Source organism: Taurulus bubalis (genome assembly GCF_910589615.1).
Source record: "Taurulus bubalis genome assembly, chromosome: 11".
NCBI classification, from domain to species: Eukaryota; Metazoa; Chordata; class Actinopteri; order Perciformes; family Cottidae; genus Taurulus; species Taurulus bubalis.
Window position 1 is genome coordinate 18,332,742 of NC_136599.1, and position 14,120 is coordinate 18,346,861.

Genomic DNA, 14,120 nt, shown 5'->3' on the forward strand with positions numbered 1-14,120 from the left:
ATCCGAAACAAAAAGGCCGTGACGTGGACTACATTCAGACAATATTACTGTTTCAGTGCATGAGAAACATTAATATTGCAAATAAATAGGCCTAATTTATGAAGATGACAGTGTCAATCCATTAAAAGTGAGAGTCGGCACTGAGGCGATATGGCACAGAGAAACCGCTAAATATTTTCCTCAGAGGTTTGTTTTTTATATACTAATCTTAAACAAAATGCTTAATTTGGTCATATGCCTAACTGTTGTTTTACGCGCACGGCTAAATGCGGTGCGCTAAAGGGTGCTCGGTTATTCTCATTCAAATCTTGCTCAAGTGGTTCAGAGTAATGGCAGATGTTTTGCAATTCAAGGCGCATCAATACCCATGCGCTTTAGTGTTTAACAATGGCGCTCCCCTTTTGTTAGGCACTTGTCTCTTTCAGTTCAGAGCTCGACAAAGGCTTCATCCTCCAGCGAGTTATAAAGTTACTTTCCAGCCAGTTCATTTCGGTCCTTGAGAAAACCTTAAGCGATGTTAATGTGCACCTCTGGTCTTTTCATGCGGTAACCCCGGCACACACAGGCAAGCAGCGTCCATTGTGTTCCCAAACCAAAGTAAGAAGTCTTTAAATAACCCGAGGACCAGTCTATAGAAATTCATGACGCTATTTCTATTTGATGTTTGATCAGAGCTTCGTCAACAGGTCCGTCGCGTGGCTTTTCAGAAAGTCCTGTATATATTTCTAATATTTTTACAGTGCACCTGTCCTTGTACCTGCTCCTTTTACTGTGACCGTGTTTCTCACAATGAGCGGTTTGGTCACATCAGGGCTGCCTCGGGTCCATTTGAATGGAAGGCGGTACATCGATTTGCTCCGCTCACGATGCGCCAACTTATGGGCTAGTGTTTGCATATTTTAACAGCGCTCTACTACGACATGGAATAGCCTTTTATGCATGCGTTTACAACATACGCACGACATTTACCACAACATATATTGTTAATTTTAAATGATGTTCTGCAAAATACAATTACCTGCAGCACAGGCATATTTTAATTATTGGATAATTAATGGAATGATGTCATCAGATGGTATACCGTTAATGTAGACAATAGGCATTTTATTTTGCGGTAAGTTTACACTCACCACGCATGTTGCTAAAACATAGTAGCCTATAATATTTGTAATCTATAGTTGTTCGTAGACATTATCATCTTCTGTTTTTTTTTCAGAAACAGCAGATGTATAACCTCTGCATTTTTGCATATTCTAGGTATTAGCCTAACCATTGGTTTGCAAATGTCTCAGTTTCCCTCAAGGAAGAAAATAGTTTATTGCAGTAATTGCATAATTGCTTCACTAATTGTTGTTAACAAGTTCCCCAATAGTCCAATTATTACAGCAGCATTGTCAGGTCCCCGCCGGCCTGCATCCATGACAAAGGTCTGATAGGGTTAATGAATGACCCGGGGCTGAAAAGTGAAAGTGGAGCGAGAGCCCGAGTCCTTTTATAAACATACACTTAACTTGTCATTTAATGGCACTTGCATTATTATGTCCACAAGTTTCTCGTTGCGCCATTCTTATGGATAGATGATGACATAACGACTCTTGAGAGAAGTGAGGTTGGAGGGAAACGGTTTTAAAGCCTGCTTGCATTCCTTCACTGTAGACCCCAGAGAGCCAACACTAATTGAAATTATACCGAATAATCAGCGGTGAAATCTCTACTCTGCGGCACAGAATAACCAAACAGGCGACTGGTGTGATGCCATGACTTCATGCTGAAATCAACGCACCACGGTCTTGTGTTCAATCCAAGCGTGAAAACGCAGATAATGTTGCGTCCAGAGAGGACAAAAGACACCAGAAAGCTCACTTACACCTACCTCGGGCAATGTTCATACCAATTAAATGCTTCAGTAACAACAACACAGTTGTGGCTCGCAAGTTTTCGGTACATTTTACGCAATTAGTGGCTGACACACGCCCGACATGCCTGTGCTTTAATTCGAATTGGGACTCCAGATTTTAGTTATTCGAGACTAACAATCCGGTCCTAAGTATAAAAAAAAACTGAAATTGTACAAATAGGTTGTGCAATTTAATAAACGACAAAATCCTACTATTTGCAGCAGAATGCAGTTTGAGCTACACAACTTGGTAGCGTTGTGTGACAATGAAATGAAACAGCAGATTGTACACGAAGTTACTTTATCTTGTCAAAACGGAATGAAGAGAAGAGCTATGTTGGTTCACTTTAGAAGTGGAGGGAATCTTTTGATGCGCACACGTTTGTGGTCACAAAGCATGCCAAAAGAAAAGATCAATGGAGCGCTACTATAAATGGCCTCTTTTCATGCATGCGCGCTCTCCCCAGGGTGAATACAAATGCCCCTCCTTTAACACGCATTGTGTACCGGATCAGCAATGTTGGGCAATGTAAGAAATGTTTTCTCACTGTCGTCAAAACGCAGCATCTAAACTGACTTTCTGCCATCTGGAAATACTCAAGTAAGCCCAAATCGCACATCTGGAGTTAGCGGCGACAATGCATGCAATGCATTTCCCTTACAGACAGTGCTACAGCCAACATATAAGAGCATCCCATAAATTGGTGTCTATGGCCTTAATTCAACCCCCTTGTGTATGTCCATAGGTTCTGTGTGTGAGCACAAGATGTGCAGTCTAGTCAATGCATTGTTTCAGCTGGTATGACTTTCCCAAGCTTTCACTCCTTTCAGGGAGCAGTGTGGAAAATCGGGAGGCGAAGGACCGAGGACAAGGGGCGGCCCGCGATTCTCCTCGGTGCTTCAGCGCGCCTGGTATGGAGACAAAAACTGGCGACGCACCACAATAGTCTAAAAATCCTTAACTAACAACAATTTAGCAAAATCTCTTGTGGTCTTCGAGCTACATGTTTTGGCATTCAATGTGTTAAAAAAAAGATGAAAAAAAGAAGCACGTTGGCCTTAAAACGTATAGTTTAACTGTTGTAATAACATTTTGCAGGTGTAACACTTTTGTGGCCACCAGAAAATCGAAATGGTGTGGAGACACGCCGGGAATTACCACGGTGCTGCCTTCGACCTGGTGGCGTGAAACTCGTATATAAAAGATTGAATACATGAGTCAATAGTGCCCACAGCATGCTCGCCAAGCAGAATCATTGTGATAACCCATTATGTTTATGATTTTTACGCTTCTCCTTAGCTTTTTGCCCCACACGTTGTTTCTGGGGCTGGCACTTGTATGTCCATTTCGAAGGCTAAATTTAGTGGTCTGTGTTTGTTTTTTGTTAAACTGACTTCAAAATAATCACAATAGATAGATAAATAGACAGACACAGTACTTTCTATCCCAAAAGGACACCGTGTTTATACTGCATAACATGTGTCCGGCTATTCCTCTGCTGTCTACAAGGCCTGCATTTGTTATCAATCTTTCGTTAGTTCATTAAAATGAACTAAGACATTTTCTGACGTGTTTAAAATAAATACATAAATTTAATTAATTAATTTAAATTCCAAAACATTCAACAATTTACAATATATACTTCAAAAAGCACAACATTATTCACTTTTCTTTTGGGCATCTACGCCTTTGGTTGGTTTTGGCTGTCAAATGACGCCAGCGTTAGTCATTTGAGCGCAAGAGACAGGCGGGACTGTTTGCATTGAGATGTTAAGTGGGTGTCTCTATAAAAATCCACTCAGGGTCAACTCCTTCATTCGTGCGCCAAAGAGGAAAAGAGATTAACTTCAAGGAAACCAGAAAAGGACTAACAGAATGGTGGCGACGACAGACTGTGTAGAAAAGTCCAAACCCATTGCTGGAAAGAAGGTGCTTATAAGAACTTATTATAAGAGAAACATAATTCAAAATTAAATACCACGAAATTGTTGAAGTGTGTTGTATGGAATATTCCAGTTACCGGCTGTTTTATTTCTCCTTTTCACAGGTATCCAAACCACTCATGGAAAAGAAACGAAGAGCTCGCATAAACAAGTGTTTGGACCAGTTAAAATCTCTCCTGGAGAGTTTCTACAGCACTAGTGTAAGTATGCAGAGTGTAACTTCAGAATTGTAAACACATACTGTATATATATATATATATATATATATATATATATATATATATATATATATATATATATATATATATATATATATATATATATATATATATATATGTGTGTGTGTGTGTGTTTTACCTCGGACCAGTTATTGCAATTAATGTTTAAGTAATGATAATAATTAAGAAATGGCTGTAATTAAATCTCTTCACTTTTCTTCAGATTCGAAAGCGCAAACTGGAAAAGGCCGACATCCTGGAACTTACTGTGAAACATCTCAGGAACCTCCAAAAGATCCAGAGCTGTAAGTTATAACCTCATGTTTACAGTAGACCAAGCCATCAGACATTCCAATACTCTAAATGTAGGTTGTTTGTGGATACTCCAGACCAGCTTTACGCACAACGTCACCGATGTTTTCCTTAACTTTAGATGTCTTTCTTTTGCTTTCAGGCACTGCAGCTGCTTCAGAGTTTTCCGAGTATCAAAGTGGTTTCCGCAGCTGCCTGGCAAACGTCAACCAGTATATGCTGATGGCAGACAATTTAAACGGGAGCGACCGCTGGATGTTATCGCAGCTCTCCAGTACACTCTGCCGCTCTCGTGGACGAGAGGGAGTCTTCAGCACCATGGACAGCGGCCCGGACCGAGCGGAGACACAGGATGAAGTGCGGAGGATTCTTCCACCCACAGCTGTACCCGAGGAAAGAAAAACGGCTAAATGTAAAAGTGTGAAACCCCATAGCGCAAGCACGTCTTCCTTTTTACCGATTGGAGACGCTGGAACCAAACAGGCTGTCCCTGTGCCGGCGCCCAAACTAAATAATTGCGAAAAAAGTTCCAGTAACAAGATGCTTCACCCCGCCAGTCACAATGAAGTTGCAAAAACTCAGCACAATGTGTGGCGGCCTTGGTGAATCTGTGGATGTCCGATTGAATGTTCAGAATTGCACTGTATAGATTACCACAATATGCTGTTATTGGTTATAATGTATATATATTTTTAATTGTCTTAATAAAATGAACGACATAAATAATGTGTTGTCCTGTTTGTTGAAGCTGGTTTAGATATTTACCTTCCATGTATACATGGAACCCTGTCTCCGGAAAATGACGTTCCACCAGAACTACAGCGCATTCTCAATTACGTTTGATTGGAATATATGAAAATGAGTCGTTTACATAATATGCGGCCTACAGCTGATCTCAGGCAGATCTTTAGAGGCACATGTGACTTTTTCGACGTTATATTAGTAAAAAGAAAGACTGCGAGTGAACACATGATTTATGGTACGTGATATAAGCCTATAATAAACTAAATGAATTTCGTGCTGAAGCCATATAAAGAAAAGCTATTAATAATGTAACTGGACTTTGGAGCGTCAAACAACTAAAGGTGCATTTTTTGTATGTTTATAAAAGTATGGACACGGAATTAAAATGAAATCTTACTTTTATGAAATTGTTTTGAACATTTGATAAATGCATTAGGCTGTATGAACACTGAGTTTGTGCTATCTTTTCAAACTTAATTTGTCACTTTTTGTAAGACATCGAATGTATTCACAATATTGGGTAACACTTAATAATAAGGCTACAAATATAATTCAGTATAATGCTTAACTAGTGCGTACCTCGCGATTATTTAATGCATTAATTAATGCAGTATCATTAATTCATGTTGCTCACTAGTAGTACATTATCAAGTCGATATGTGACTTAATGTGATAATTCACACTATATCATCAATTAATGAATGTTAATTCATACTTCTTGCATGAATGGTTATGCGACCAAATTAGATGGAATAGTGACATATATGAATTGCTCACCTTCGAAAGCAGAACAGTTGTATATTAACATTGTTTCATTCCATTTGCCAAGTGGCACCAGGTGATGAAATTAAAGTCGTCATCAACAGTTTCTAAATAATTATGTCATCTAGCATACAAAAAAAATGCCAGCTGTTTGAGGCTCATATTTGTTGGTTGTTGTTCAAATAAGTGGAGTTTAACGCGAGATAACGATGCACTCAACCAAAATCATCGATACACGTGCCAATTGACAAATTAGAGGAAAGTGGACGGAAAAAAGCTCATATATAGAACCAATACGTTATAATAATACTGTTTTGCATAGAGGTATATATAAGGCAAAACTCAAGTAGGATTTCCACACTTATAGGTTTGTGAAATTGACGTAGAGGAAAAAGAGAATCAGGAGAGTGGGGGGTTGACTGTCAGTTCTTCCATTCTTCTTTGGTTTCACACATAAGTACCGAAACAGTGGCGGGCAAATCAGATGCTTGTCGGACAGCGTAACAATTTTCTGCTCCAGGCTGCTAATTACACGCCATGCATCATCCTTCTCTGTCTCCTCTGGACTTTACAATATATCGTTTTAATTGTTTCCCAGCCGTCTTGAATCTCAATTTAGAATATCTTTAGGCTCCACTAGGCTCACACAACCTCTTTCTGACGTCCCGGCCGGTTATGGATACCTAAAGTGAAGACCCAATTTATACAATTAAAGTCGTCCTGTGCATGTCAGGTACAGATTAACGTTTGTTTGTTTGTGTGTTTGTTTTTAGACCAACGACCCACATAGTATATGAGTGAACTATTCTGTAGTGTCTGATGTAAACTATACATACAAATAAAATGATAAATTGTACCGAGGACAACTTTCTGGATAAACCACAACTGACTTTGATGTTTTTTTGTTAACGCATACAGTAGTGGCATTTGTATGTATACTGAAATAGTATTTGTACGTCTTCTGCTTTTCTAAATTATGATATAGTGAATAGCAAACATGCAGTCGGCTTATGCAACACTGATATCACTGATCGCGATTAAACTAGTGGGCGATAAGCCATATGCGCGAGACAGCCAACCTGTCTATCAGAAAGCTCTTTTAAAGTGCCCCATAGTTTTCTTCCGCTGCTTTGGCAGGGATGTCATAAAGTGTCTCCCCGTTCTTAAGGGAGAGGATGGCACCTTACAGCGAGGAGAATCGCAGAAACGCCCACAGCTCTTTCAGATGGTACATGCTGAAAAGACACTGCTGCCCACTGAAAGAGGGGTGCTCCTATGCAGTAGGCCAACGAAGGACAACAAAAAGTACACACTGCCTGGTTCAAGGTTTTTTTTGCCCGCAAAATAACAAAAATCACAGCTCCAAACCCCCTTATGGCAATTATGTTATATCCAGCTCCTTCTTTGGTCTTACCGGCTCATGAACCCCGTCTGTAAATCTCCTTTATACTTTCAAAGTCAAAGCTACTCTTTTAAAGAGACCAAACAGAGGCCCGTGACACAAGGAAAGTTTGTTTTAGCCAAGAAAGGAAATGCCACGTGACATCCAAACTGAATGCCCTTAAACTTTTTCTAAGAATTTCTATGAACTCTTCTCAGTATTGTTTAAGTAACCAAGTTTGGTTTGGCACTATAATGGCGACGCATATTAGAGCTGAGAACCGAAGGGAGGGAGAGAATAAGGTATTAGCATTAGACTGGGCCCAGTCGAGCGCTCTTAAGAGAGCAGACGTGGATGAAGTGCGCTGCAGACGCCTCCCCTCTCTGCTCATTTGGCTGCTATGACAGGTCCAGCACAACGGTTGAGTACCCTCTCATACAGTGGTAACAGTTGATCACTCGTGCAATGGCAACTGGGACAGTTTTGAATTTCTTTCTTGCCATAAATCAAAACAATTTCTCAGTGGCCCGTGTACGTTCTGGTCCTTTGTTTTATAGTTCAGTCGAAAAATAAATAAATGGAAAAGCACATGTTTTTTCGTTTTTTTCGTCTTAATCCAAAAATAAAAATACGAGAGAACCAAACTCAAATAACGAGCCGATTTAGTTTTTTGCAAATCCTTCTTTTGTTTTTTCTTTTGAAGACAGACGCAAAGGAAGCCCAATGTGATCCGAACCCTAACACATTAATGTGTTAAACGATGATGTCATAAACGATGATGTTAACAGAGAGGAGAAATGAGCTGAAACAAGTGGTTTAATACCCAGATAAAGTCTCTGCACACACATTTCTCTTTTTAGCATAGCACCCTGAGGTCAGAGAACCCTGAGGTCAGAGAACCCTGAGGTCGGAGAACCATGAGGTTAGAGAACCATGTGGTTAGAGCATAGAACCTTGAGGCCAGAGCATAGAACCCTGAGGTCAGATAATATAACCTTGAGATCAGAGAACCCTGAGAACCCTGAGGTCAAACAAGTGGTGTAATAACCACAGATAAAGTATCTAACATTCACATCACTTGACGTCCGAATAAACTGAATTTAAAGCTGCAGGACAGTTAAGTTAAATTATTTTTTCTAAAATTAAGTACTTTATTTGAAGTCACATTTTTCAAAAGCTTTCGGTTTTAAATTTGACTTGAAATAAGAGAGGATAATGTATTTATTATTAGAGTATGTATTATGTATAATTAATCCAGTTAAATTGGAAATCTGTAATAATAAAAATTGTAGATGCTATTCAATTAAACTTTCTTTATTTAATTTGACAGTCGGTTGTTGATTACAATTAATACAACTGTTGGCTATTTAACTGCATATGGCACAACATCATGTAGCGCAAATTAGACATTATTGTGGGAATTCTCTCCAAACCTCGCTGAATTTGAGTTGAATACCCCTGATGGAATAAAAGCCAAGTGTTGCTCTGCTCTCCGGCTCGCGGACTCTATCACAAATTGTCTTTTATTGACCTAATTATGATAAATACCTTTTTAATTTACCATCATCCACTGTGCTTTCCCATATTTGTCACAGCATCAGAGCTGGGATGTCACAGTTAAACACACAACACTAAAGATAAGAAATGCTCATATATTCATTTAACTGATGTCTGTACTGTGTATTTTGTGAACAAACGGTAAAGATACGTTGATTAGAAATGTATTTTTAATACGTCAACAAACGTAAACAGGGAGAAAATACATTTCAATTCAAACGTAATTGAGAATGCATTTTAGTTTTGCGGGACATAGGAGACATGCAGGGTTGCTGGTAATACTTTAATAAATATGGTAACTTTGGAAGATAGACACTTGATTTATCTAACTCAGAATGCTAAAAACTATTATTAACTTCGGAAACAATTAAACACGTATTTCTTTTTACAGAATAATGATTGTGTATTAACCTGGTATGTTTACTTGAGTACTGTACTTCTATTTGACGGCTTACTTTACTTGAGTATGTATTATCATGCCACTATACTTTCACTACAGCTGAGAGAGATGTATTGTACTTTTTACTTCACTACATTTATCTTGCAGCTTTAGTTGTATACAGTTGAACTGATTAGTTGATTAATTAATTAATTGCAACTATTTTGATAGTCGTTTTTCATGGCCATGCAGCTGTTCCTGTGTTTGCACTGTACGGACAATAGTATGATTATATTTACGAAAGAAAAAATCTGGTTCTGATGATTATGACGAAGTTAAAGGGCCCAATCATAATTTCTAAAACAGATTTCTAGATGTTTATCCTCAATGGTTATTAGCCATAAAAATCTAAACTCGGACCCTGACTCCAGCACTCCATTATGGAAACAAAGCCATTCCAGTAACATGTCGTATAATTGGCTGTCTCTCCCTCGCAAGTAAAATTTCAACACAATATATTTATGTGGGCTGAACTGTTAGAGCTGATGTTGCGTAACTCTAGAGGGGGAACCATACCCAATATTGTAAGTACCTCTTTCAGAGCCATTTAGGACTGCACTGCAGCTATCCATAGATGTGACCATGAATAACTTTGTTTATGCAAAACAAGAAAAGACGTTTACAAAGGTTAAGTACAAAAATATACCACTAGGGGTCACTGTCCAATCTCTTGTCTTTTATTTTTTAGCTGATATTACCTTCCATCGTAAGGGTTTATTTAAGGATTATCTATACCAAATACAAAACCCCTTTCCCCCTTAATTTCACCAAATATCATTACATCATCCTTTGTTTAAATTGAGGTGCAGATATGCCAGTCACTTTCGTTCCCATGGTGTGGAGCTCAGTCAGACAGCTGCTGTAGAAACCCCGTGTTTGGTCTCACGTTTACATTTGAGCACCTTACTTCCAGGTCTCCTGAAAAAAAGTCACACCAATAAAATGATATGTACAGTTTCTCAAGGCACGCTCGCACGTGGTTTGTGTTAACGTTTGGCGTGGTGCAACTCTTGGAGATAGGAAGTTGGACATTTCAACAGAGAAACATTACGTCCTCCGAGTTGTCTGGAACTGGAGATTTTAGGAATAAAATAAGCTTGAATGGTCAGTACAAATTGAAATGAAAGACTATCATGCCGAGAGGAGGTGAAAAATGGATAGCAGAGAATGGTTTCGATCCATCGACCTCTGGGTTATGGGCCCAGCACGCTTCCGCTGCGCCACTCTGCTCCTTACGGAACTGTGCAGCATGATTGTTTTCTTATACAATCAAAGAAGATTGGTTAGACTAAGTAAAAAAACATTCAAACCGATGTAATGTTTGCAAACTCGTTAGTTTAGTAAACTAAATAGTTAGTTGTGTAAATAAACTAAACACATTTGACAAAATATTAACCTTTTATTATTAAATAAACATGTGTTTACTGTTATCAGCTGTATACTATATATATATATATATATATATATATATATATATATATATATATATATATATATATATATATATATATATATACAGTAAATATACGTATTATATATGTATATATATATATATATATATATATATATATATATATATATATATATATATATATATATATATGTATAAAATGTATATATATGTTACCGTTTATACTGTCTTTCATTGTATTATCCACCACATTGCACTGCACCATAACTGCTTCTCTTTTGCACTCTGGACAGATGCAAACTACATTTCGTTGTCACAGTACTTGTACTATGTGCAGTGGCGGTTCCACATGTAATTACGCCCCGGGCGAGACGCTCCTCCGGGCTCCACTAATGCAGCGTCATGGTGAGTTGTATCTTCATGCACTTTATAATTGTATTTATGCCGGTCGTATTACGTCATATTTATTACGTCATATTTTTCGTCTACACCGTGAAGGCCGGTCCGTGAAAATGTTGTCTGACACAAAACCGGTCCGTGGCTGAAAAAAGGTTGGGTACCACTGCATTAGAGTACGGCTCCATAGCCCAAGCCTGGAGCTACCAACCTGGAGCTCAACGCCCTGAAGACAGTGGAGATGGTTGTGGACTTCAGAAAGAATGCAGCCCCACCCGCCCCTCTCATCCCGTGTGACTCCCCCATCGACGCTGTGGAGTCCTTCCGCTCCCTGGGGTCCATCATTTCCCAGGACCTCAAGTGGGAGCTGAACATGCTGAACTCTGCTCCTCCATCTCCGTCTGGCATGCTGCAGCCACTGCCAAGGACAAGGCCAGGCTGCAGCGCATCATCCACTCTGCTGAGAGGGTGATTGGCTGCAGTTTGCCGTCCCTCCAGGACTTGTTCGCTTCCAGGACTCTGAAGCGAGCTAGGAAGATCGTAGCTGACCCCTCTCACCCTGGTCACAACCTGTTCGAGTCCTTTCATTCTGGTAGGAGGTTGAGATACACTTTAACATACATTAACGTTATCTGTTTGTCTGAGCACTTTATCTTATACTTGATTTAATATCATTGCACTGTTGTTGTCGCTGATTGTTGATTGTTGTTTGTCTCGTCTAAAGTCTCGTGTCTAATGTATGCACCTTCCCCCTAGAAAAATTCCTCGTTTGTGTAAACATTCCTGGCAAATAAATGGTTTCTGATTGTCTGATTCTGACAATAAAGTTGAATCTGAATCTGAACATGGCTCGTATCTTACTGCTTACCTGCATCATCTCAACATCTTAAGAAACCGGCATCAAGTGGTCATTTCATGTTACTACAGCAAATGCTTCTGCTGTTGAAATTCTTCCTTGGTAAAATCTTTAGCGTTTAGGCTTATTATGATCTTAAGATGAAAAGGTGGAGTGGGAAAAGTAGTTTTTAATTTTATTTTTCATGTGACAAAAAATATTTCTTAAATCTTGTTTTTTGTTTAGGTGTGGGTTCATGGAAAGATGAATAATTTAAGTCGGAATTGTTAATTTATTTATTCATCCAACTGTTTATGTGGTGCGATAAGAAATACGACTAGATTTCCTTAAGTTCTTGGGTTTATAATACGATTTCCACACGATTCTTAAGTGTTCAAAGGCAACTAATGTTAACTAATGTTTAAGATATGTTTCTATATATCGCATTGAAAGCAGGAAGTTGCCAAGATGAGGGAGACCGATCATTCATATATATAATTGTGAAGGACAACAAATCTAGGTCTCCCTCTGTGAACAAAGGCTTAACCTTTTGAAACCTGAGGCTCGTATATGGTTCTTTTTTTACGTTTTTACTTTAATTTTACCTAAATAATCAGAATCTGCAACAAAAACCACTGTAAAACCAAGCTTTGATATATTGGGAAGGTGTTTTAGTCAAAAAAATGTGTCGTTCGGTTCAAAAATAGAAAGGTTACTTGTTTTATGACAATACATTGTCTCACCAGAGGCTGCTGGGTATTAAAATTTGCATAAGCCTTCCCCCTTGCTGTGTGAGGTGTTTCTAGAAATGTGGGGGGTACAGTAAGTCACAGGAAGGGGATTTGTGAGACAGAAAAAAAAAAAAAGAAACCTCTGGGCGATTTGTGATTTTACAGGTACTAATATTGAGTTCGTAAGGATTTTTGATTGCTTTGTTAGACTCCCACAAGCCGGTACAATTACTGAGATGTGTTTGTTAGGGAAATCCGACTTTGTAAAGGGTATTTACGGAGTTTACGTAAATACTTTAATTATGTTTTACACCATATGCATCTGCTCAAAAGGGTTGTAGAACTGTAGAACTTTAAATGAAGTTAAACAACGATGTGGTTCTGGAGATAATTAAGGAAACGTTCAAGCAAAACAAAATAAAAATTGTCTGAAAACAGGTGCTGCTTTGTCTTGCAGGGCTGAAAAGGTTAACTTTTATGTGGCCAGGTGACAAATGTTACTTCATTTTGTCTATCGCTCACATGGTAATACAGCCCCACAACACACATATACCACTGTCCCACAATTCTAAAAACACTCTGAAGCATTGTCTTGTGAATTTAAATCAGTCATTTTTTTTTTAACAAAGTCATCATATGAACAAGAAAATCATAACATTTAACATCATTCATATTTGAGTCATAAATCTTTGAATATGTTACAAAATTATAATTTCATATTGTAAACACAACAAAATGCAAAAATCTTTGACACAGCAAAGTTTGACAGGGGAATGTGATGTTACGCTTCCAAAGAAGGTATACATTTCAGCTAAAAACAACAATTCAGTCTAGTTGAATAGGCTGCAATGAGTAAGAGGTACATCAATACATGTGAATCCAAACTAAACATTTAAATGATCGCAGATAGTTAAAAACGTAAATGACAAACATGTGCAACTTTATAACTTGGATAATAGCAAAAACGTTTCAGAGCTAGTATGGCTGTCAAAGGTCACATTTTAATTTCATGTTGTCTTTATATCTTATAATATTTTCTTTGAAAACTTACTAATGTCCAAATACATTCTTCAGGTGAGCAGTTATTGTTCATGAGACATAAAACCCCAGTTGGTTTTGCTATTATTTGTCAGCAAAAGAGTTCTCACTCTTTTTAGTCAGCAAATTGTCCCATTTGGTAAACATGCAGTTCTTGATTAATTTAACAATGGGCTGTGAAGCACTGTGCAAGTTTACTGCAGTGTCCATTTCCAAAGTGAGAACTTTCACTCAAAATCATGGTAACTGATCATTTAGAAATACCATTTTGTCATTGACCTTATAAACTTTGTTATGATGAGAAATAATAATATTCTCTCTCCAAATATATATTTATAAGAAATACAACTTTAATTTCTCCACAGCATCCCAAAATGACTCTTTGGGGATGCTTATAGTTGCTTTCATTTATGGGGCTCCTATAAATCATAAGTGTTGAAAAAGTCCCTTCATAC

At 38.2% G+C, this 14,120-nt stretch overlaps 1 protein-coding gene across 1 annotated transcript; it reads left to right on the top strand.

Moving 5' to 3' along the window:
• Positions 1-3,773: 3,773 nt before the first annotated feature.
• Positions 3,774-4,977, top strand: her3 (hairy-related 3; the record flags this gene model as incomplete). The annotated part of the gene is made up of 4 exons (XM_079225837.1): positions 3,774-3,827; positions 3,946-4,041; positions 4,283-4,364; positions 4,514-4,977. The coding sequence occupies 4 exons, from the start codon at positions 3,774-3,776 to the stop codon at positions 4,975-4,977; spliced, it is 696 nt and encodes a 231-aa protein (XP_079081963.1).
• Between the last annotated feature and the right edge of the window lie 9,143 nt (positions 4,978-14,120).